Source organism: Oncorhynchus clarkii, chromosome 10 (assembly GCF_045791955.1).
Source record: "Oncorhynchus clarkii lewisi isolate Uvic-CL-2024 chromosome 10, UVic_Ocla_1.0, whole genome shotgun sequence".
NCBI lineage: Eukaryota > Metazoa > Chordata > Actinopteri > Salmoniformes > Salmonidae > Oncorhynchus > Oncorhynchus clarkii.
Window position 1 is genome coordinate 6,080,689 of NC_092156.1, and position 27,093 is coordinate 6,107,781.

Genomic DNA, 27,093 nt, shown 5'->3' on the forward strand with positions numbered 1-27,093 from the left:
CTCACCATCCAGCCTCACCTCTTGCCTGCTCACCAACGGTCGTCAATGGGGATAACAGAATTAAGTTGGTTTAACCTGACCTGTTCAAACTTCAACATAGAACCTGTTTTTTTGTGTGTCAGATATCACCTATCCTAACTGCCGTTGGTAATACAACAGTGACTATGTGTGTATGTGTTCACAGAAACATGTATGGAGCCAGGACATAAATACTGACTCGATACTGACGTCTCTGAACGGAGAAAGACCTGGTACTTGGCATTAAGATTTTACTAGACACAACTTTGATTTGTATTGTCTTTAAAGATATATGTTGACTGTAATGGTATCAGTCAATATGTAGAGGGAGAAACCCTGTGTTCTGCCCCAGGATCAGGTATCAGTCAATATGTAGAGGGAGAAACCCTGTGTGTTCTGCCCCAGGATCAGGTATCAGTCAATATGTAGAGGGAGAAACCCTGTGTGTTCTGCCCCAGGATCAGGTATCAGTCAATATGTAGAGGGAGAAACCCTGTGTGTTCTGCCCCAGGATCAGGTATCAGTCAATATGTAGAGGGAGAAACCCTGTGTGTTCTGCCCCAGGATCAGGTATCAGTCAATATGTAGAGGGAGAAACCCTGTGTGTTCTGCCCCAGGATCAGGTATCAGTCAATATGTAGAGGGAGAAACCCTGTGTGTTCTGCCCCAGGATCAGGTATCAGTCAATATGTAGAGGGAGAAACCCTGTGTGTTCTGCCCCAGGATCAGGTATCAGTCAATATGTAGAGGGAGAAACCCTGTGTGTTCTGCCCCAGGATCAGGTATCAGTCAATATGTAGAGGGAGAAACCCTGTGTGTTCTGCCCCAGGATCAGGTATCAGTCAATATGTAGAGGGAGAAACCCTGTGTGTTCTGCCCCAGGATCAGGTATCAGTCAATATGTAGAGGGAGAAACCCTGTGTGTTCTGCCCCAGGATCAGGTATCAGTCAATATGTAGAGGGAGAAACCCTGTGTGTTCTGCCCCAGGATCAGGTATCAGTCAATATGTAGAGGGAGAAACCCTGTTTATTTTGCCCCAGGATCAGGTATCAGTCAATATGTAGAGGGAGAAACCCTGTGTGTTCTGCCCCAGGATCAGGGAACTCCTGTTGTATACAGGACACCACCCAGGAAGGTATGACCACTCTGACATGTTACCATGGTAGCACCATTACCACCACACAGGAAGGTATGAACACTGACATGTTACCAAGGTAACCCCATTACCACCACACAGGAAGATATGAACACTCTGACATGTTACCATGGTAACCCCATTACCACCACACCGGAAGATATGAACACTCTGACATGTTACAATGGTAACCTAATATTTCACATCCCGTCAGAGAGAGGGAATCCAAAATGAGTCCATTCCCTACAAGATAATCCCTACAGATATGTTGTTGAAAACTATTTCTGCAGCGTGTTAAGGACTGGGCCCTTGTCTCTGAGAGTTTCAGTGTAGTATTTTGTATGGCAAGAATAGCCAATAGCACCAAGGTGCTGTGATGAACAGCCTAGGTCTCCAGTAGGGGCCTCTATTACAGGTCCCATGTGTTTTAAAGGGGTGTAGTCACCCCTCTGTGTGTGCCAGCAGGTCTCTGATCTGCTTAAATCTTCCCTGACTTTCATGAGAGGGGGAGTCAACCTTAAATCTCCCCTGACTTTCATGAGAGGGGGAGTCAACCTTAAATCTCCCCTGACTTTCATGAGAGGGGGAGTCAACCTTAAATCTCCCCTGACTTTCATGAGAGGGGAAGTCAACCTTAAATCTCCCCTGACTTTCATGAGAGGGGAAGTCAACCTTAAATCTCCCCTGACTTTCATGAGAGGGGGAGTCAACCTTAAATCTCCCCTGACTTTCATGAGAGGGGGAGTCAACCTTAAATCTCCCCTGACTTTCATGAGAGGGGAAGTCAACCCTAAATCTCCCCTGACTTTCATGAGAGGGGGAGTCAACCTTAAATCTCCCCTGACTTTCATGAGAGGGGGAGTCAACCTTAAATCTCCCCTGACTTTCATGAGAGGGGAAGTCAACCTTTGGCTCTTTTTCGATTGCTTCCTTTAGATCCCTATCTGCATAAACACAAGGCTGTTGTATAGTATCGACTTCAACAGTACTCTAGCTGTTAACAAAAGGGTTATGTTCCTCTGATGTCAAGATCACACCGACTGCCTTACTCGGCAGACAGACAGATATCAACATCACACCGACTGCCTTACTCGGCAGACAGATATCCACATCACACCGACTGCCTTACTCGGCAGACAGATATCAACATCACACCGACTGCCTTACTCGGCAGACAGATATCAACATCACACCGACTGCCTAACTCGGCAGACAGATATCAACATCACACCGACTGCCTTACTCGGCAGACAGATATCAACATCACACCGACTGCCTTACTCGGCAGACAGATATCAACATCACACCGACTGCCTTACTTGGCAGACAGATATCAACATCACACCGACTGCCTTACTCGGCAGACAGATAGTAACATCACACCGACTGCCTTACTCGGCAGACAGATAGATATCAACATCACACCGACTGCCTTACTCGGCAGACAGATATCAACATCACACCGACTGCCTTACTCGGCAGACAGATATCAGCATCACACCGACTGCCTAACTCGGCAGACAGATATCAACATCACACCGACTGCCTTACTCGGCAGACAGATAGTAACAGCACACCGACTGCCTTACTTGGCAGACAGATATCAACATCACACTGACTGCCTTACTCGGCAGACAGATATCAGCATCACACCGACTGCCTAACTCGGCAGACAGATAGTAACATCATCTCCAACATTATACTACCAACGGGGCCTTCAGAAAGTATTTACACCGGTTTGACTTTTTCCACATTTTGTTGTGTTACAGCCTGAATTTAAAATATATTAAATTTTAATTTTTTATTTGTCACTGACCTACACACAATACCCCATCATGTCAAAGTGCAATTATGTTTTTAACAAATTCATTAAAAATGGAAAATCTGACATGCCTTGAGTCGATAAGTATTCAACCCCTTTGTTATTGCCAAGTCTAAATCAATTCAGGAGTAAACAGGTGCTTAGCAAGTCACAAAGAGTTGGCATTGTGTGCAATAATAGTGTTTTAATCCTTAAGAGTTATTGCTATTAGCCCGTAGAAACACCACGAAGTTTGTTTAAAAGTCTGTCCTTTCACTGAGAGATATAACAGAGATCAAAATGAGTTTTTTGACTCATATATAAACCCACTAAACAACTTCCATATATACACTTCCAGGCTACCGTCATACCAAGCTACCATCATACCAAGCTACCATCATACCAAGCTACCATCATACCAAGCTACCATCATACCAAGCTACCATCATACCAAGCTACCATCATACCAAGCTACCTTCATACCAAGCTACCATCATACCAAGCTACCTTCATACCAGGCTACCATCATACCAAGCTACCATCATACCAAGCTACCGTCATACCAAGCTACCGTCATACCAAGCTACCGTCATACCAAGCTACCATCATACCAAGCTACCATCATACCAAGCTACCTTCATACCAAGCTACCTTCATACCAAGCTACCATCATACCAAGCTACCTTCATACCAAGCTACCGTCATACCAAGCTACCATCATACCAAGCTACCATCATACCAAGCTACCATCATACCAAGCTACCTTCATACCAAGCTACCTTCATACCAAGCTACCATCATACCAAGCTACCTTCATACCAAGCTACCTTCATACCAAGCTACCATCATACAAGAATACCTTCATACCAAGCTACCTTCATACAAGAATACCTTCATACCAAGCTACCTTCATACCAAGCTACCTTCATACCAGGCTACTTTCATACAAGAATAACTTCATACCAAGCTACCTTCATACCAGGCTACCTTCATACCAGGCTACCTTCATACCAGGTTACCTTCATACCAAGCTACCATCATACCAAGCTACCTTCATACCAAGCTACCATCATACCAAGCTACCTTCATACCAAGCTACCATCATACCAAGCTACCATCATACAAGAATACCTTCATACCAAGCTACCTTCATACAAGAATACCTTCATACCAAGCTACCGTCATACCAAGCTACCATCATACCAAGCTACCATCATACCAAGCTACCATCATACAAGAATACCTTCATACCAAGCTACCTTCATACAAGAATACCTTCATACCAAGCTACCATCATACCAAGCTACTGTCATACCAAGCTACTGTCATACCAAGCTACCATCATACCAGGCTACCTTCATACCAAGCTACCATCATACCAGGCTACCTTCATACCAAGCTACCATCATACCAGGCTACCTTCATACCAGGCTACCTTCATACCAGGTTACCTTCATACCAAGCTACCATCATACCAAGCTACCTTCATACCAAGCTACCATCATACCAAGCTACCTTCATACCAAGCTACCATCATACCAAGCTACCATCATGCCAAGCTACCATTATACCAAGCTACCATCATACCAGGCTACCGTCACACCAAGCTACCGTCATACCAAGCTACCATCATACCAAGCTACCTTCATACCAAGCTACCATCATACAAGAATACCTTCATACCAAGCTACCTTCATACCAAGCTACCTTCATACCAGGCTACTTTCATACAAGAATACCTTCATACCAAGCTACCTTCATACCAGGCTACCTTCATACCAGACTACCTTCATACCAGGTTACCTTCATACCAAGCTACCATCATACCAAGCTACCTTCATACCAAGCTACCATCATACCAAGCTACCTTCATACCAAGCTACCATCATACCAAGCTACCATCATACAAGAATACCTTCATACCAAGCTACCTTCATACAAGAATACCTTCATACCAAGCTACTGTCATACCAAGCTACCATCATACCAAGCTACCATCATACCAAGCTACCATCATACCAAGCTACCTTCATATCTTCATACAAGAATACCTTCATACCAAGCTACCATCATACCAAGCTACTGTCATACCAAGCTACCGTCATACCAAGCTACCATCATACAAGAATACCTTCATACCAAGCTACCTTCATACAAGAATAACTTCATACCAAGCTACCTTCATACCAAGCTACCATCATACCAGGCGACTTTCATACAAGAATACCTTCATACCAAGCTACCTTCATACCAGGCTACCTTCATACCAGGCTACCTTCATACCATGTTACCTTCATACCAAGCAACCATCATACCAAGCTACCTTCATACCAAGCTACCATCATACCAAGCTACCTTCATACCAAGCTACCATCATACCAAGCTACCATCATACAAGAATACCTTCATACCAAGCTACCATCATACCAGGCTACCTTCATACCAGGCTACCTTCATACCAGGTTACCTTCATACCAAGCTACCATCATACCAAGCTACCTTCATACCAAGCTACCATCATACCAAGCTACCTTCATACCAAGCTACCATCATACAAGAATACCTTCATACCAAGCTACCTTCATACAAGAATACCTTCATACCAAGCTACTGTCATACCAAGCTACCATCATACCAAGCTACCATCATACCAAGCTACCATCATACCAAGCTACCTTCATATCTTCATACAAGAATACCTTCATACCAAGCTACCATCATACCAAGCTACTGTCATACCAAGCTACCGTCATACCAAGCTACCATCATACAAGAATACCTTCATACCAAGCTACCTTCATACAAGAATAACTTCATACCAAGCTACCTTCATACCAAGCTACCGTCATACCAGGCGACTTTCATACAAGAATACCTTCATACCAAGCTACCTTCATACCAGGCTACCTTCATACCAGGCTACCTTCATACCATGTTACCTTCATACCAAGCAACCATCATACCAAGCTACCTTCATACCAAGCTACCATCATACCAAGCTACCTTCATACCAAGCTACCATCATACCAAGCTACCATCATACAAGAATACCTTCATACCAAGCTACCTTCATACAAGAATACCTTCATACCAAGCTACCGTCATACCAAGCTACCATCATACCAAGCTACCATCATACCAAGCTACCATCATACCAAGCTACCTTCATATCTTCATACAAGAATACCTTCATACCAAGCTACCATCATACCAAGCTACTGTCATACCAAGCTACTGTCATACCAAGCTACCATCATACCAGGCTACCTTCATACCAAGCTACCATCATACCAGGCTACCTTCATACCAAGCTACCATCATACCAGGCTACCTTCATACCAGGCTACCTTCATACCAGGTTACCTTCATACCAAGCTACCATCATACCAAGCTACCTTCATACCAAGCTACCATCATACCAAGCTACCTTCATACCAAGCTACCATCATACCAAGCTACCATCATACCAAGCTACCATTATACCAAAATACCATCATACCAGGCTACCGTCACACCAAGCTACCGTCATACCAAGCTACCATCATACCAAGCTACCTTCATACCAAGCTACCATCATACCAAGCTACCTTCATACCAAGCTACCATCATACCAAGCTATCATCATACAAGAATACCTTCATACCAAGCTACCTTCATACAAGAATACCTTCATACCAAGCTACCGTCATACCAAGCTACCATCATACCAAGCTACCTTCATATCTTCATACAAGAATACCTTCATACCAAGCTACCATCATACCAAGCTACTGTCATACCAAGCTACCGTCATACCAAGCTACCATCATACCAGGCTACCTTCATACCAAGCTACCATCATACCAGGCTACCTTCATACCAAGCTACCTTCATACAAGAATACCTTCATACAATAATACCTTCATATCTTCATACACGAATACCTTCATACCAAGCTACCTTCATGCCAAGCTACCTTCATATCTTCATACACGAATACCTTCATACCAAGCTACCTTCATACAAGAATACCTTCATAGCAAGCTACCTTCATACCAGGCTACCTTCATACCAGGCTACCTTCATACCAGGTTACCTTCATACAAGAATACCTTCATACCAAGCTACCTACATACCAGAATACCTTCATACAAGAATACATTCATACAATAATACCTTCATACCAGAATACCTTCATACCAGGCTACCTTCATACAAGAATACCTTCATACCAGGCTACCTTCATACCAGGCTACTTTCATACCAAGCTACCTTCATACCAAGCTACCTTCATACAATAATATCTTCATACAAGAATACCTTCATACCTGGCTACCTTCATACCAGGCTACCTTCATACAAGAATACCTTCATACAAGAATACCTTCATACCAGGCTACCTTCATGCCAGGCTACCTTCATACCAGGCTACCTTCATACCAGAATACCTTCATACCAGGCTACCTTCATACCAGGCTACCTTCATGCCAGGCTACCTTCATACCAGGCTACCTTCATACCAGAATACCTTCATACCAGGCTTTTAGGCGTCATAGAGTCTTGTGAGAGTCTCATCTTTCCAGAGTGATCATATTAGTTTTGTAGGCCACACTGTTCAGAAGCTACAGACAGTTTTGTGAAAAGACCGATTTCTGTAGCTAGTCCACCTTCCACCGCAGATGCGGAAGGCCGTCATTGGTGAATGCGATGGATTGAGACGCAGGCCGTACAAAACCCCCAGAAATCCTTAGTTTATACAGTTTGACGGGGAGCCAGATGACCTGGAGCCAGTGGGTTTGGCGATGAATATGAAGCGAGGGCCAGCCAACGAGAGCATGCAGGTTGCAGTGGTGGGTAGTATATGGGGCTTTGGTGATAAAACAGATGTCACTGTGATAGACTGCATCCAATTTGCTGAGTAGAGTATTGGAGGCTATTTTGTAAATGTCCTCGCCGAAGTCAAGGATCAGTAGGATGGTCAGTTTTACGAGGGTATGTTTGGCAGCATGAGTGAAGGAGGCTTTGTTGTGAAATAGGAAGTTGATTTTAGATTTAATTTTGGATTGGAGATGTTTAATGTGAGTCTGGAAAGAGAGTTTGCAGTCTAACCAGACACCTAGGTATTTGTAGTTGTCCACATATTCTAAGTCAGAACCGTCCAGAGTAGTGATGCTGGATGGGCGAGCAGGTGCGGGCAGCGATTGGTTGAAGAGCATGCATTTAGTTTTACTTGCATTTAAGAGCAGTTGGAAGCCACGGAAGGAGAGTTGTATGGCATTGAAGCTCATCTGGAGGTTAGTTAACACAGTGTCCAAAGAAGGGCCAGAAGTACACAGAATGGTGTCGTCTGCGTAGAGGTGGATCAGAGAATCGCCAGCAGCGAGAGCAACATCATTGATGTATACAGAGAAGAGAGTCGACCCGAGAATTGAACCCTGTGGCACCCCCATAGAGACTGCCAGAGGTCTGGACAACAGGCCCTCCGATTTGACACACTGAACTCTATCAGAGAAGTAGTTGGTGAACCAGGAGAGGCAATCATTTGAGAAACAAAGGTTGTCGAGTCTGCCGATAAGAATGTGGTGATTGACAGAGTCGAAAGCCTTGGCCAGATCAATGAATACGGCTGCACAGTATTGTCTCTTATCGATGGCGGTTATGATATCGTTTAGGACCTTGAGCGTGGCTGAGGTGCTCCCATGACCAGCTCGGAAACCAGATTGCATAGCGGCGAAGTTACGGTGGGATTCGAAATGGTCGGTGATCTGTTTGTAGTGTGCATAGTGGTGGCTACATCATGTTATGGGTATACTTGTAATCTTTAAGGATAAATGGAGCTAAGCACAGGCAAAATCCTAGAGGAAATCCTGGTTCAATCCGCGTTTCACCAGACACTGGAAGATGAGTTCACCTTTCAGCAGGACAATAACTTAAAACACAAGGACAAATCTACGCTGGAGTTGGTTACCAAGAAGACAGTGAATGTTCCTGAGTGGCCAAGTAATAGTTTTGACTTAAATCTACTTGGAAATCTTTGGCAAGACCTGAAAATGGTTGTTCAGCAATGATCAACAACTATTTTACAGAGCTTGTATAATTTTGACAAGAAGACTGGGAAAATATTGTACAATCCAGGTGTGGACAAGCTCTTAGAGACTTACCCAGAAAGACTCACAGCCGTAATCGCTAGCAAAGGTGCTTCTACAAAGCATTGACTCAGGGGCAGGTAGCCTAGTGGTTAGAGCGTTGGACTAGTAACCGAAAGGTTTACAAGATAGATTCTCCGAGCTGACAAGGTAGAAATCTGTAGTTCGGCCCCCTGAACAAGGCAGTTAACCCACTGTTCCTAGACCAGTTAACCCACTGTTCCTAGACCAGTTAACCCACTGTTCCTAGACCAGTTAACCCACTGTTCCTAGACCAGTTAACCCACTGTTCCTAGACCAGTTAACCCACTGTTCCTAGACCAGTTAACCCACTGTTCCTTGGCCGTCATTGAAAATAAGAATTTGTTCTTAACTGACTTGCCTAGTTAAATAAAAGAGACAAGGTAATGAGTTAAAGTTTTATTTTAATTGAAAATAAGAATTTGTTCTTAATAAATAAAAAGGTCAAATTAAAAATGAATACTTACTACTAAATGAGTATAAAACATGTTTATGAGGTTTTGTGTGTTGATGGATGATATATTTTTATTTAATTTAATCCATTTTGAATTCAGGCTGTAACACAACAAACTGTGGAGTAAGTCAAGGTGCACGAATACTTGCTGAAGGCCCTGTAAATCACTGGCCAAAACTACCAGATGACAAATTACAGCACATTTTGTATCAAGGGATTGTTTGCACATCTATTAAAATTAAAACAGTTACTGTACATTACCACATTACGCATTCACAGCTTCTGCAGGCTGCTGTTGTGTTGATTAACTGACTGGACTTTTGGGTAGGCTACATACAAACAAAAGAACTGCTCTCAGTGCCAGAGAATGGCACAGGATAATACCAAGTTACCAGTTATTCTCAACTGAGTCCAAACAAGATATGTGTAAATGTGTATCAAGGAAGTTCATTTTAAACACAGTTCTTTTGGTGACTGACAACCTTTACAGAGAGTTTTTTTTCCCCCCTCAATCCCCATTGGGCACAACATGGCCAATCACACGCATTGAGATTGAGGATGCCTCTGGTTTCTCTCTGCCTTGGAAGAATGGAACTCTTTGTCCTCTGGACCACGGCGACAGGTCTATTTGGAGTTAGTGAAGGTACTGCACATGGGGATGTTTGTGATCTGTCGACAGGGGGGTTTGGACTAGAACCTCCGTGCTTCTACATCTGCATTGCTTGCTGTTTAGGGGTTTTCAGGCTGGGATTTCTGTACAGCACTTTGTGCCACATCAGCTGATGTAAATAAATACATTGGATTGATTGATAGAATGGCAAAGATGGAGGATCATGGGATAGAAGTTTAATAGTGCTTTTTTTATAGCCCTATCCGACATTCAGCATCCCTCCACCTCCCAATCCCTCATCTACCTCTTTATTAAGTGAAGAGAAAGTAGTGAGGACTAACAAGAAATAAAGTACTGTCAGTGTCTATGGGGATCAAAACAAGATGTCTGTCATTAGAGCATTAGAGCATGTGTATTCTGTATGGTCACTCTGGAAGGAGCTTTCTGTCACGTTGAGGCTTTTAGTTCCTAAACGACGAGAAAGGCGGGGGGGTGGGGGGGGGGGGGGGGGGGGGTGAATGAGTTTACCGGACACCTGCATATCTGTCTGTCGGGGACCCCCCCCACCCCCACCCCCACCCCCACAGACTGAGAATGAATGTTTTTGAATCTACAGTACAGGAAGCTGTTCCAAGCCTTGTAGATTAGGGTGTCTACTGTCTAGAGTGCCGTAAGATTGCCCTGTCTCCGAGCGCGGTATGCGCGTGCATTTTGTGTGTGTGTGTGTGTGTGTGTGATTGCTCAGGCCAAGGATATCCCCCCCCCAAAAAAAATATCCAGAACAAGTCAATTAGAAAAGGATTAGAGATCCATCAGATCGTCGGACCGACCAACTAGACCAGGAGGCTAACAGGAAACTGAGAAGTCTATCCAATCCACAGAGGTTTGAACCTCAAGATAAAGAGAGCCAGGGAGAGACAGAACACTTGATCTTAGATTAGCACCTTCAGGGTACACCGGGGGGAGGGGGGGGGGGGGGTGCAGAGCAGTAAGTCAGAAGCAGAGACAGAAACCTGTGTTTGTAATTGAATTCAAAGAGCACACGTACTTATTGCTCATGCCAAATCTGACATACCCGTAGAAGCATTGATTGCCCAATGAACCACATAGACCAACTCATTAGAAAAAGGCATGTCAGTAGTTTATTCAATCGGAACACCATTCTCCACATCACGTATAACATTGTCAAGCATTACAACCAAACAAACTATATTGTTCAATACTTTTGAACATATCTCATTTCAAGAGTAAAACATATTTTTAATTGGTCGGAAACAACTTGCTAATGTAATCCATTGCCCCTTTTGGGGGGGATTGGTTTTCTTTCTAAAATATATATATAGTTGTTTATTTATTGAACTTTTATTTAACCAGGAAAAGCCCATTGAGACCCAGAGTCTCTTTTTTTCAAGGGAGACTTGGCCAAGGCAGAAACAATCATTCTATATAAACTTTTAAACACCAAGCTGTATATAAATAACATCAACAGTATGTCCTTATATATATATATATATATATCAATACACATACAGTACACAAATACGTGTACACATTGCACAGTATATAAATGTAATATAACATTGGTGCGCTATGAAACAAACGGAACATGTATATAATCTGTACATCAGTCTTGTCTTGATCATATCGGAGTAAATAATTCACAGTAGGTAACATTCAGTGCATTCGAGACCCCGTAGTATAAGCCTGTGAACACAAGTCACGTGTTCTCAAAAGGGACAGTTTGATTGGCCGAGCTGGTGGAGAAGTATACAGTTTCTGAAGTGGCTTAGGTGGAAAGTGTGTACAGTCTCTATGGTTCTCTTGCTCTGTTACAGCATGAGAGAGAGAGAGAGAGAGAGAGAGACAACATGCAGGTCCATGCTAAACATTTGGATATGGATAATTGGTCATAAAACTATAATGACATTTGGTCAAATAAGTATCAATCAATCTGTCAATCAATCAAGCAATCAATTAATCTATCTATCAATCAATCAATCTATCAATCAATTAATCAATCTATCAATCAATTAGTTGGTTATTTTAAATATTCACTGTGTCCACTCCCTAGTTCAGCTTCTAGTCTTCTTCTGTGTGTTCAGCTTCTAGTCTTCTTCTGTGTGTTCAGCTTCTAGTCTTCTTCTGTGTGTTCAGCTTCTAGTCTTCTTCTGTGTGTTCAGAATAGCCGCTGTCAATCGCTTCATGACCTATTGTCAGAGCAGTTTTGGAGGGAGCCGGAAAGCTCATCACTCCAACTCCGCATCATCATCTTCCTCCACCTCCTCTTCCTCCTGGTGGAGCTCATGTGTGACTAGGGGGGATTTGGGAGTCGGGACAGGGACAGTCCAGCCTCTGAACACTTTAACACTCACTATGGTGTGTTGCGTTCCTCATGGGTCAACCTGTGTCTTTTAGTTACCCCTGGGCCCCTGGGTGAGTGATTCATGTGTTGCTATGGGGACCTCCGTCCTCCTTACCCCTTAGATAATGTTGCCCCGGGGCCCGTGGTGGGTGGCAATAGAATGCTCACCTAACCGGTGACGGTGGTTGTGATAACGGGAGTGCATAGACTTGGCAATGCAGAGGGAAAGATCAGGCCATGGCATTTCTCTCCTCGGTTTTAATCTGGAGACTGGAAAGTATTTATGACTGCTGGCTATTAATAGCGACTAGCCACCATCCACACGTTCCATTCAGGAACATGATCACTTGCCAGTCCAGTGCCAATCAGGTCATGGATGTATAGGCCTCTATGTTTAGCCTATAGCAGCAGCCCGACACACCTGAACACAGAGCAGAGGGTCCTCACATTTTGTATTGTAACTTTAGACTGAGGACTCTAAATTGACCCGACATTGAACAGGGAGGGATGTTGAACTTATGAACTTATGAACTTATGAACTGTAGAACTGTAGAACTTTAGAACTGTAGAACTGTAGAACTTTAGAACTGTAGAACTTTAGAACTGTAGAACTGTAGAACTTTAGAACTGTAGAACTGTAGAACTGTAGAACTTTAGAACTGTAGAACTGTAGAACTGTAGAACTGTAGAACTCGTGAACTCTAATACTAAAGTTTGAGAAGGAATTAATCCCTATAGGTCATTGTAAAGGGGTCTGGGGGCATGTTGGTTAGCAGGCTGAGAGTTTTCAAAGGTTAGGGCATGGATGTTGGTTGATTGATGCTGTAGTTTAGTTTAGTTTGTTTATTTGGCGGTTGGTTCTGAGAACTCATGGTGTTCATGCTGGTGGCGGTGGTGGTGGTGCGGCTCGCTCGCACCGGAATGCCTTCCTCTAGTTGGGCTGTGACAGTCCCATCGCCATGGCGACGGAAGCCATGAGGAGCGTGGCGCTAGCCAGTGCCACTGCGCCTCCAGACCGGTACACTACGCGGCGGTTCAGGGGCTGCACCGGCCGGAAGGTGTCCACCATGTCCTTGCCGTCCTTAAACTGAAGTTCTGAAAACTTACGCAGCTGGAAGACAGAACCAACAGGCAGACACACAAAGGTCACGGAGGTCACGGAGCTGATACTAATAGTAACAATGAGTAGCATTATATCAAATGAACGGTGTATCTACTAGTAGGGTTTGTTCAACTACTCAAATAACTACTCTATAACTGTTCTGAATGCAACGGTTCTCCACCACACAACTGTTCTGAATGCTACGGTTCTCCAACACACAACTGTTCTGAATGCTACGGTTCTCCACCGCACAACTGTTCTGAATGCTACGGTTCTCCACCGCACAACTGTTCTGAATGCTACGGTTCTCCAACACACAACTGTTCTGAATGCAACGGTTCTCCAACACACAACTGTTCTGAATGCTACGGTTCTCCACCGCACAACTGTTCTGAATGCTACGGTTCTCCACCGCACAACGGTTCTGAATGCTACGGTTCTCCACCGCACAATGGTTCTGAATGCTACGGTTCTCCACCGCACGACTGTTCTGAATGCTATGGTTCTCCACCGCACAACTGTTCTGAATGCTACAGTTCTCCACCACACAACCTCTTCTGAATGCTACGGTTCTCCACCACACAACTGTTCTGAATGCTACGGTTCTCCACCACACAACGGTTCTGAATGCTACGGTTCTCCACCACACAATTGTTCTGCTTTCAGAGTGTTTCCTAATGTACCAACAAGACGTTGGGTTAAACGGCTGCTCTACCTGGTTTTTGCTGAGAGGAATGGGCTTCTCAAACACGGTCCAGACCACGGACTCAGTGCAGTTGGGGGTGGTGAGGGAGCCTTTGTAACGGTAGTAGTTGGTCAGGTTCTGCTGGGGAGGAATCAGCTGCTCCAGAGACACAGCACTCAGAGTGGCTTGAGCATCTGCAACAGCACAGCATTACAATCAGAAACATTGAGCCCTGAAACAAATGGAGACAAATTGTATCTGCTACACAGGACTTATATTAATCTTAGCAAAACATTGGTGTTGGTACATGCCAACAGGACAAGACATGGGAGAAACATGGAGCATTGAAACAAATTGTATCTGCGATGCACAAGTTACATACTTCTACACCTGCATTGCTTGCTGTTTGGGGTTTTAGGCTGGGTTTCTGTACAGCACTTTGAGATATCAGCTGATGTACGAAGGGCTATATAAATACATTTGATTTGATTTTGATTTGATTTGACATACAAAAGGGAACATTAATCTTGGCATGAAAATATTTGGCATCTGGAGGAAGATAGGACAAGACACAGAGGAAAGCATTGAAGACATCAAATCTCCTCAGTCTCTCTCGTTGCATGTCAATTAAATGAAACTGTGAGGATGAACAGTATCTGCTATACAGGAGCAGAACAGAACAGAACGTATCGTGTACATTATCACATGTACAAAGATGTCAGATTGTTTTCAGCTTCGTAAATCTAATTTATGATACATGCCATATCTTTAGCAAGATGGATCTGAATAACCCATACATCAGTTATGAAATATACCCACGAGTCGTCCTGATGCTCTGGAGAGATCTAACATTAGGTTATAAAATATACTCACGAGTCGTCTTGATGCTCTGGAGAGCTTTTACAATGGGGTCATATTTTCGGTTTTCACTGAGAGATTCCTGACAAATGGTACAAAAATAAGAATCGTGACTCGAGCATACAGTGCCTTCAGAGAGTATTCACACCCCTTGACCTTATCCACACTTTGCTGTGTTACAGATTTACATTTAGATGTTGTGTCACTGGCCTATGCATAATACCCCATAATGTCAAAGTGGAATTCAGTTTTTCGATTTCATTTAATTAATAATACATTTTTTAAAAACAACAAGCTGGAAGGTCTTGAGTCAATAAGTGTTCAACCCCTTTGTTATGACAAGCCTAAATAAGTTCAGGAGTAAACATTTGCTTAACAAGTCACATTATAAGTTGCATGGACTCACTCTGTGTGCAATAATAGTGTTTAACATGGTTTTTCAATGACTACCTCATCTTTGTTCCCCACACATACAATTATCTGTAAGGTCCCTCAGTCAGGCAGTGAATTTCAAACACAGATTGAACCACAAAGACCAGAGAGGTTTCCAATGCCTTGCAAAGAAGGGCACCAATTGGTAAATGGGTAAAAAACTATATATTAAAAAAAAGCAGACATTGAATATCCCTTTGAGCATGGTGAAGTTATTAATTACATGGTGTATCAATACACCCAGTAACGAGAAGATACAGGTGTCCTTCCTAACTTCCTTCCTAACTCAGTTGCCAGAGAGGAAGGAAACCGCTCAGGGATTTCACCATGAGGCCAATGGTGACTTTAGAATAGTTACAGAGTTTAATGGCTGTGATAGGAGAAGATTGATGGATCAACAACATTGTAGTTAGTATTGAGAAGTAACCTAATTAACAGAGTGAAAATAGGGAAGCCTGTACAGAATACATATATTCCAAAACATGCATCCTGTTTGGAACAAGGCACTAAAGTAATACTGTAAAAAATGTGCCAAAGCAATTCACTTTTTGTCCTGAAGACAAAGTGTTATGTTTGTGTCAAATCCAATACAACACATTACGGAGTACCACTCTCCATATTTCAAGTATAGCGGAGGCTGCATCATGTTATGGGTATGCTTGTAATCGTTAAGGACTGGGGAGTTTTGCAGGATAAAAAAGTTATGGAATAAAGTTAAGCACAGGCAAAACCCTATCCAAAACCTATGGCAAGACCTGAAAATGCTTGTCTAGCAATGATCAACAACGAAATTGACAGAGCTTGAAGAATTTTGAAAAAGAACAATGGGCAAATGTTGAACAATCCAGGTGTGGAAAGCTCTTGGAGACTTACCCAGAAAGACTCACAGCTGTAATTGCTGCTAAAGGTGCTTCTACAAAGTATTGACTCAGGGGTGTAAATATTTATGTAAGTTAGATATTTATGTATTTAATTTACAATAAATTTGCTAACTTTTCTAAAAAAATATGATTTCACTTTGTCATTATGGGGTATTGTGTGTAGATGGGTGAGAAAAACAACAACAATGTAATCCATTTTGAATTCAGGCTGTAACACAACAAAATGTAGAATATGTCAAGGGGTGTGAATACTTTCTGAATGCTCTATATCTATCTATCTATCTATCTATCTATCTATCTATCTATCTATCTATCTATCTATCTATCTATCTATCTATATCTATCTATATCTATCCATCTATCTATCTATACAGTATATATATACACACATAAATAAACGCCAATATATAAACACACAGTATATCACATACAAGACAAATTGCACGGTGCTATGATGTCATTTCATTTAGAAGTGTTGCCACGGATACGTGCATTCAGAAGTCAAAGACTGACCGGCTACGGCAAAGACCATTCAAACATATTGAAATGTTAATTAACCTCGTAGAAAAATCCCAGAACTGCAACTCCGGATGGATCTTTCAGGGCATCTCCCAAGTTGGAGTGCTGCTGTTTCATGTGAACAATATGCAGCTGTAGAAAAGTAAAAAGTCCGTATCATTACTATCAGACTTCGTAGCATTTTTTTTAAATAAATGTTATGGATGTGACACTGATAAGAATATTTAAACAAACAAATTATAAAAAGTGTGTTTTCGTGTGTGTCAAAATCAAAACCAAACTTTATTGGTCACACACACACACACACACACACACACACACACACACACACACACACACACACACACACACACACACACACACACACACACACGGTTAGCAGTTATTATTGATAGCGATGCGAAATGCTTGTGCTTTCGACAGTCCAGTAATATCTAACAAGTGATCTAACAATTCCACAACAACTACCTAATACACACAAATCTACGTAAAGGAATGGAATAAGAATATATACATATAAATACATGGATGAGCGATGACAGAGCGGCATAGGCAAGATGCGATAGATGGTATAAAACACAGTATATTGCATCTTGCCTATGCCGCTCAGTGTGTGTGTGTGTGTGTGAGTGTGAGTGTGAGTGTGAGTGTGAGTGTGAGTGTGAGTGTGTGTGTGTGTGTGTGTGTGTGTGTGTGTGTGTGTGTGTGTGTGTGCGTGTGTGTGTGCGTACGTGCGTACGTGTCAGACAGTAGCTGTCCTACGTAACATTACCTCCATGGGGTACTGCTCTCCGTCGATGGTGTGTTCTGACCCCGGTCCTCCGTTCTTGCCCCAGTGCAGGTGGAACTGCACTGCCTTATAGGGCGTCTCCAGGTCTCCACCAATCACATAGGCATCGTGAGGCACGTTCACCTGCACTGGAGGGGATAACACAGTGGAAATTACATTAACAAAAATATATAGATGTTATATAGATCTTTCTAGATGTTTGTTGCTAGGAAACGACATGCTTCTGGAGGGGAAGTGGCGGGTTATTGGGATCAACAACAACATGTTTTGTCTTTCAATGTAAACAATTTAAATAAATAAAAGCATCTTTTACATAATTCAGATCAAGTTCAGGTAGACATGAGGAAAGACTGCTCAGGGGCCTTCATGAAACACACCAGAGTGTCCATTGAAAGACTGTTCAGGGGCCTTAATGAAATACACCAGAGTGTCCATTGTTTTTGATCTGGCCTTAATGAAACACACCAGAGTGTCCATTGTTTTTGATCGGGCCTTAATGAAACATACCAGAGTGTCCATTGTTTTTGATCGGGCCTTAATGAAACATACCAGAGTGTCCATTGTTTTTGATCTGGCCTTAATGAAACATACCAGAGTGTCCATTGTTTTTGATCGGGCCTTAATGAAACATACCAGAGTGTCCATTGTTTTTGATCGGGCCTTAATGAAACATACCAGAGTGTCCATTGTTTTTGATCTGGCCTTAATGAAACATACCAGAGTGTCCATTGTTTTTGATCGGGCCTTAATGAAACATACCAGAGTGTCCATTGTTTTTGATCTGGCCTTAATGAAACATACCAGAGTGTCCATTGTTTTTGATCTGGCCTTAATGAAACATACCAGAGTGTCCATTGTTTTTGATCGCGCCTTAATGAAACATACCAGAGTGTCCATTGTTTTTGATCGCGCCTTGGAAGGAATCCTGGTACTGTTTAAACTGGAAGGGTGTGAGGCGTTTGTCTGGTACGGTCTTCCTGTGGACGATGTTGATGGGGGATTGGTTATCACCTGCACAGACTCTGTTAACATGATCCCACTTCTCAGGTCCTGTAGAACAGTGAGGATAAAAAGACAGCAAGATACACACCAGGAATGTTCTAGTGTATTATATCTGTCTGAGTACAACTGTTTTGAGGAGTGGGTAAGTGTTTCATTCGGAGGGAGGGAGGGAGGGAGGGAGGGAGGGAGGGAAGAGGAGAGCTGGAAGGGAGGGAGGGAGGGAGGGAGGGAGGGAGGGAGGGAGGGAGGAGAGCTGGAAGGGAGGGAGGGAGGGAGAGAAGAGGAGAGCTGGAAGGGGGGAGGGAAGGAGGGAGGGGAGAGGAGAGCTGGGAGGGAGGGAGGGAGGGAGGGAGGGAGGGAGGGGAGAGGAGAGCTGGGAGGGAGGGAGGGAGGGAGGGAGGGAGGGAGGGAGGGAGGGAGGGAGGGAGGGAGGGGGGAGGGAGGGAGGGAGGGAGGGAGGGAGGGAGGGAGGGAGGGAGGGAGGGAGGGAGGGAGGGAGGGAGGGAGGGAGGGGAGAGGAGAGCTGGGAGGGAGGGAGGGAGGGAGGGAGGGAGGGAGGGAGGGAGGGAGGGAGGGAGGGAGGGAGGGAGGGAGGGTGAGCTGGGAGGGAGGGAAGGAGGGAAGGAGGGAGGGAGGGGTTTGGACAGATGGACAGGTTTGGACGGATGGACAGGTTTGGACGGATGGACAGGTTTGGACAGATGGACAGGTTTGGACAGATGGACAGGTTTGGACAGATGGACAGGTATGGACAGGTATGGACAGATGGACAGGTATGGACAGATTTAACATGACATTTCTTGTTCATCACTGTGTTTCAAACTCACCATTACAAGGGGTGTCACAGGTATGTTGGGACTGGTAGCACCAATCTGAAACATGACAAATATCAGTAAACCGTACATGATCAGAATATTTAGCGCGTAACAAACAGCATCTAAATCACACAATTTGTTGTTGTTTGCCTGTAATATAATGTTAAAGTCAGAATCAAACATCAATCACTTCAAAGCAAATATCCTTCTGTGAAAACAGTGGTGAGGAATGACCTTGATATGAATAAATGTTCCTAAAATAAACTATGTGAGTTGTTGCCACAGATTGAAACTGTGAAGATCTGAAACCAATGGAGAGTATTTCAAGGAGGAGAGTAGAAGGGGAGGGGCTAGGGTCTGATGTCATCATCGGCCCCATACATTCTAATCCTACGGCTGCCCCATACATTCTAATCCTACGGCTGCCCCATACATTCTAATTCTACGGCCCCATACATTCTAATCCTATGGCGGCCCCATACATTCTAATCCTACGGCTGCCCCATACATTCTAATTCTATGGCCCCATACATTCTAATCCTACGGCTGCCCCATACATTCTAAATCTATGGCCCCATACATTCTAATCCTACGGCGGCCCCATACATTCTAAACCTACTGCGGCCCCATACAATCTAATTCTATGGCCCCATACATTCTAATCCTACGGCTGCCCCATACATTCTAATCCTACGGCTGCCCCATACATTCTAATCCTATGTCCCCATACATTCTAATTCTATGTCCCCATACATTCTAATCCTACGGCGGACCCATACATTCTAATGCTACGGCCCCATACACTCCATTTATACATCTCTTTCTGGACGGAGGCAGTTATCACCTGAGTAAAGAATGTTTATACCCTCATCATATTGTTAACCCTCACAGCAGTTAACAACATTCTGTACTGCAGTCTATTTTGAGAACTAAAAGGGGAGGGAGGAGGATGGATGTTACAAACAGCAGTGATTCTGGAGAATGAACAGAAACCGCATCCGCAAGATTTCAAAGATATTTATCAAATCTGCCCATTATCAATAGTTTGTTTATTTTCGCTTTTCCGCAAACAATGAATTGTTCAAGTTTTGCTTAAAGTCAACTGTTATTACCGGTAATACAAATGCCCCTAATACACAGGAATTGTGTTTTCTATTGTTCAAGTACACAAAGGCACACTAACAAGTTTACGCGCTATCAGAATATATACAAAAAATATTAATAATATTTAACATCAAAGGACAACTTCTCACGCATGTTTTGAAAGTTTATTAATATTTCACAATGGGACTGGCTCTTGCTCTGAGACAAATATCTACTGCTGTCTCGCAGATCGAATATTTATGGGAAATACAAAAAATGGAATATACAGTGTTATTAGTACTGGAGTGGAAGAGTTTCTCCACCCGGAGCTGAAGGAAGTGCTGGTTCCTGGTTTCTTTCTTTGCCACCATTGGTTGGTAAGCCCATTTCCTTCTGTACTGGTGTGATCATGGCTATCATTTTTTTTAAAGCACAAATAAACTCTGCAGGGGGTCTAGACTTGGAAGGTCACAGAGTGTACCCATATGGTGCCATTATTAATATATTGTTTTCAATAAATAAATAACCTTCAAGCTGATCATAGAAAAGAGCCAGCACCATAAAGGGAGGAAGAAATAAGTAACAGGAGCACTTTGGGTACTCCAAAACAACCACATATGCTCTGGTATGAGAATAGTACAAAAAACATGAAAAATTATAACCACAAATAGGTGCTAAGTGGCATAAAAATTGTTGGTTTGCAAAATGCAAAATTGCAAAATGTCTACAATTGCAGAAAACTTGCTTTAAATTTGCTTGACATTTTCTTTACACACCATGGCAAAATGTGTAGAATTGAAAATCAACTTTGCATTTTAAGACTATTTTCCTGCAATTCTACACATTTTACAATTGCGTGCAAACAAGATTCTGTAATTCTAGAACACATTTCAGACAATTCTACTCATTTTGCCATGAGGCAGAGAAATATTTATTTTCTTCAGTTTTACAGCTAATTTCCTGCAATTCTATCCATTTTGCCATGGGGTGGAGATATATTTTTGCTGTTTTAAAGCTAATTTGTTGCAATTCTACCCGTTTTGTCATGATTTATGCCATGTTAATATGATGTCTGAGTGAGAATGACTAACACAATCAATAGAGGCCCCATGGAGGTCAGGGCCCTGGGCACTTACTCTGTGAGCCCGGTCAGTATTCGACCATGATTGCTACAAGTCCAGATAGCTAGCTAGACTAACTAGGCTAACTACCAATCTAAACATTGTTAGCTGACTAGGCTAAATACCAATCTAAACATTGTTAGCTGACTAGGCTAAATACCAATCTAAACATTGTTAGCCGACTAGGCTAACTACCGATCTAAACATTGTTAGCCGACTAGGCTAACTGCCAATCTAAACATTGTTAGCTGACATGGCTAATTGATTGACTGTTAGTGACTGACGTAACAATAGATAAACTTCTAAATTGCACCTGGTGTATTGTATTACTCTTACTCTCAATAGTAAGTTCAAACCCCGACTGAGTTCCTAAGATAGTTGCCAGGGGCCCTAAGCGACCGCTTATGTCACGTATGCCTGGAGTCGGACCAGGGTTTGCAAGTTGAAAAGCCTTTAAATGTGTGGGCCAAGTCATAATTAAAATACACTAACGCCTATCGGCTAATGCCTTCATTGGCCAAGTAGCCTCCCTTCTACCTGTAGAATTAGTTCTAGGAGTTAAACTTCCTAGGTGACTTCATGTCCGTTACCAAGCAGCACCATCAGAACCGTTATCTTTTCACTATTGTCCAACAAAAATATATAAATATGCTGTAAACCATGCCAGAGTGGAATAGTGCATTTTAAAAGGCATTTGTAAACCATGCCAGAGTGGAATAGTGCATTTTAAAAGGCATTTGTAAACCATGCCAGAGTGGAATAGTGCATTTTAAAAGGCATTTGTAAACCATGCCAGAGTGGAATAGTGCATTTTAAAAGGCATTTGTAAACCATGCCAGAGTGGAATAGTGCATTTTAAAAGGCATTTGTAAACCATGCAAGAGTGGAATAGTGCATTTTAAAAGGCATTTGTAAACCATGCCAGAGTGGAATAGTGCATTTTAAAAGGCATTTGAAAACTGATTATCTCAGAGGAATAGGTATGGTGTGTATTATTTTTTTTAATAAACACATTTTAAAAACTTACACAGTCCTTAACGTCAATCAATTATCCTACAAACAAAGCCTGCTTCTGTTAAATTGGCATCTAAATCAGATTTCCGTGTTCACAATTCCTGTGTGACCAATAGCTGATCTGCTGATAGGCAGCCCTCGACTCTGCTCTGATCTTTATACCAATGCAGGGCAAAGTAACATTGAACAATGGGTTCTCAAATGGCTTTGAGCTGAGTGCACACTCCCAGGGGAGCGAGGTTTTTTGAGCAGCCGAGAAATAGGAAACTGTCAAAGAGAAACAAAAGGCAACGAAAGAAAAATAAGTCTGTCTGCACATTTGCAAACATCGTTAGGATATTAGAACGTGTTAAACAAAGGCGAGAGAGAGAGAGATCTGAGATGTGTCATGGTACACAACCCCTCTCCACACATATCACGGTCTGTAGGCCTATAGGTTGTATAGGGAACTTACTCTAGACTAGACTTAATTACGCAACCTGGTCTCAGAGCATTTCATATTATTCTGTATGTAAATTTGCCACACTCCATTTTGTATGATATGTTATGTATGGTATGTATTCATTTGTAGATGTTCATCACCCATTTCATACAGTATGTTACAACTTACAATTCGTATTATATGTTACAAATTACAATTCGTATTATATATTACGAATTTGTAAATCATACAATATGTTACGAATTTGGAAACGTACAATATGTTACAAATTTACAAAACGTATGATATGTTATGAATTCTAGCTAGGTGGGGTAGGTTAGCTAACATTATCTAGCAGGCTAATATTAGCTAGGCTAGGGGTTAGGGGTTAAGGTTAGAATTAAGTCTAAAATATGTGTTAGGTTAAAGGGTTAGGGTAAGGCTAAGAGGGTTAAGGCTAGTGGAAGGGTTAGCTAAGAGGGCTAAGGCTAGGGGAAGGGTTAGCTAAGAGGGTTAAGGCTAGGGCAAGGGTTAACTAAGAGGGTTAAGGCTAGGGCAAGGGTTAGCTAAGAGGGTTAAGGCTAGGGCAAGGGTTAGCCTCTTAGCTAACCCTTCCCCTAGAGGGTTAAGGCTAGGGCAAGGGTTAGCTAAGAGGGTTAAGGCTAGGGGAAGGGTTAGCTAAGAGGGTTAAGGCTAGGGGAAGGGTTAGCTAAGAGGGTTAAGGCTAGCGGAAGGGTTAGCTAAGAGGGTTAAGGCTAGGGCAAGGGTTAGCTAAGAGGGTTAAGGCTAGCGGAAGGGTTAGCTAAGAGGGTTAAGGCTAGGGGAAGGGTTAGCTAAGAGGGTTAAGGCTAGGGGAAGGGTTAGCTAAGAGGGTTAAGGCTAGCGGAAGGGTTAGCTAAGAGGGTTAAGGCTAGGGCAAGGGTTAGCTAAGAGGGTTAAGGCTAGCGGAAGGGTTAGCTAAGAGGGTTAAGGCTAGGGGAAGGGTTAGCTAAGAGGGTTAAGGCTAGGGGAAGGGTTAGCTAAGAGGGTTAAGGCTAGGGGAAGGGTTAGCTAAGAGGGTTAAGGCTAGGGTGAAGGGTTAGGTAAGAGGATTAAGGCTAGGGGAAGGGTTAGCTAACATGCTAAGTAGTGGCAAAGTAGCTAAAAGGTAGTAAGTAGTTGAAAAGTTGAAAACTATCTAAACTGATAACGTTGTTTGTGATGAGATTCAAACTCGCAACCTTTGGGTTACTAGGTGTTTGTGTTATACACCCACCCACCCGACCAACCACCCTACATATCATACTAATTTGAACATCTCGGTTTTACATGTACTATGTTACGTTTAGTCTATGAGACCAGGCTGAATTACAAAGGGGATATGAAAGAACCATGATAATAAAATATTTACAGAGGATATATAGGAAATGGGGCTATGGTGATGTCCAAGTGGTTGGCATGAGGTCAGTGTGTCTTTTGGGATGCAAAGAGAACAACTTCCCTATTATTTTTTTATTTAACCTTTATTTAACTAGGCAAGTCCGTTAAGAACCCATTCTTATTTACAATGACGGCCTACAGCGGCCAAACCCTGACGACGCTGTGCGCCGCCCTATGGGACTCCCATTCACGGTTGGTTGTGATACAGCCTGGATTCGAACCAGGGTGTCTGTAATGACGTCTCTAGCACTGAGATGCAGTGCCTTAGCAGCTGCGCCACTCTTGATCCCCAAAGAGCAGGGGTGACATCAGACAGTGCACAAGTGTTTAAACCGACCAGTTCAACCATCTGCATTTGTCCACTTGAGAAAATAGGTTTTATACAATGTGATGCAGCTAGGAATTGGTCAATTGGCATATGGGGATTTTTTTTGTGTGGATTTAAATAGTGAAGCTCAAGGTCAAAGGCATCTTCTTTGACCAGATGCAAAAGCAACGTAGCATGATGTTATCATTTACTTTTGTGGCTGATATCTTCATCCAAATAGTATGGTATCCAATTTCGTTCTCAGTGGGGACAGCACGATGTTCTCGACATCCGCAGAGCAGGCAGTCTAATGCAGCCTATAGTTCGTGAGCGCGTTACCCATTTCAGGACTGGGGAAAGCCAACAGATAATGCATTTTTGTCAATTAAACCGTTAGACCTACTGTATGAGATCTGAGTTCTCGTGTGTTTCTCCCCGAAAACGTTTGCAGAGATTGACCGTTTATCCGCAGTTTGTTGTTGGAGCTCATGCTGCTTCTCGTTGCGACAAGCACGCAAGTCTCTCTCATTGGCTCGTGCTGAACTCCGTATTGGGTGCAGGTGCACGTGGAAGAATGAATGGGGATTGCTTGATATAACAGAGCTGTTTTCAAAATCCGATTCCGAAAACGATATGATGGGCTTCTCTGTTCGTTTTCTTTTAATAGTTGACCAGCATAATCTACCGGTCATCATGTTAACACCTAAAAGCCGACACCTTTGGCACATTGATTTGTTGACAGACAGAGACACTTGAGTTTCACTGTATGTCTTTGAACTTACTGTGCCACAGTGCTTTCATGGTAAGGGGTTGGAGATCTGTGGATCTGCCTGCCAGCATTGCGTGGGAAATCTCTATGATGCACATGTCAGGTGTTGAATAGCATTTACGCGCGCGTTTGGGGTGATGATATGCGGCGCGGGACGGAAGCAGCTCGCTCATGTTTGAGGCTAGTTGTGATCATAAGGTAGTAAGTACCCTAATACGTGTTTTTTATTTATATCAAGTTATCCTGAGAAGTGTTTTCAATTTCATAGATGCTCAAAGATAACATTGGATGATATCTGAGAGGCGGCTTGCTGACACGGGATTTTTAAAAGCCAAACAGGACCTTTCCTAATGAAAGGTAATTCAACTTCAAAGAATTTATACCAAAAATATAACAGCTGAAAACTGACTTCAACCAGTTGTTTTTAATGTGTTATTGGTCTACTTGTAATATTTTAATAAACGTATGCTTGAAAGCTGATCAAATACGATATAAATATATTTGTTACCGTTTAATAAAATAATAATTTAAAAAATGTAAACCCTCAATTACAGCATCAACAATGTAAATGGAAAACAATGATCAGGTGTATCACGAATAAATAGGCTACTCATAGGATGACCAGAGGATGTAATGTGATCTCACTAAGCTGATGTAATCTTTGAAATGCAGCCAGTACAATATTAATTTACCTCAAAGCTTTGAATGGTAGGAAATTAGTACGTTGTCGCCTGTTTACTTACATCGGATACGTTTGGCTACAAATTATTTTTTTTACATATATATTTATAGACCTAGTATATCATTTTTTTTTACTATACAGTAAGTAAATTCCTACTTATCAATATATTTTTTTAGTTTCCCCTTATTTATGAAAAATAGATTCACAAATATGATTTATTGAACGAAAGTACAGTTCATACAGATAATACACCTTTCCTTCCAAGTTCAGAATTCAATTAATTAAAAATCGACTCACCTGCACCGGTGCAGATTTTTAAAAAGAATGCCAGAAAAATAGATAGGATAAGATGTTGCTGCATTTTGGAGAGCGTCTCTGTCAGGTTCGAGCGGCGCAGGGCAACACAATGAGTTATTTATTTTTCAATGTGATCGCATTCTTCTTCCAAGAGGGTCTTATACTTATCTATCATCCTACTCAACAGGAAAGAAACAGCCCACCCCTGGCCCCTCCCCTTTCGGATATTACTTCTATTGAACATCGCCAACCGATAACATCTTTTCTAATCAAACAATTGTATACGAGAAGGCGTGTTAAACAACTGCCACTAAACGAACACCATGCAGGTAGAGATATCTGATAATATAAAGTGACAACTGACCACCT

General features: G+C 42.6%; 1 protein-coding gene across 2 annotated transcripts; it reads right to left on the reverse strand.

Annotated features, from left to right (window-relative positions):
- Window positions 1–11,284: 11,284 nt before the first annotated feature.
- On the reverse strand, window positions 11,285–26,856 carry LOC139417937 (carbonic anhydrase 4-like). Of its 2 annotated transcripts, none has more exons than XM_071166931.1 (8): window positions 26,725–26,856; window positions 19,624–19,668; window positions 18,680–18,844; window positions 17,777–17,922; window positions 17,044–17,136; window positions 15,188–15,254; window positions 14,345–14,508; window positions 11,285–13,638 (listed from the first exon to the last, which is right to left on the reverse strand). In XM_071166931.1, the coding sequence occupies exons 1-8, from the start codon at window positions 26,786–26,788 to the stop codon at window positions 13,459–13,461; spliced, it is 924 nt and encodes a 307-aa protein (XP_071023032.1). In that variant the 5' UTR covers window positions 26,789–26,856; the 3' UTR covers window positions 11,285–13,458. The 2 variants fall into 2 exon arrangements, with proteins under 2 accessions (XP_071023032.1, XP_071023033.1); XM_071166932.1 differs by lacking the exon at window positions 26,725–26,856 and adding an exon at window positions 25,376–25,543 and having other exon boundaries at window positions 11,786–13,638.
- Between the last annotated feature and the right edge of the window lie 237 nt (window positions 26,857–27,093).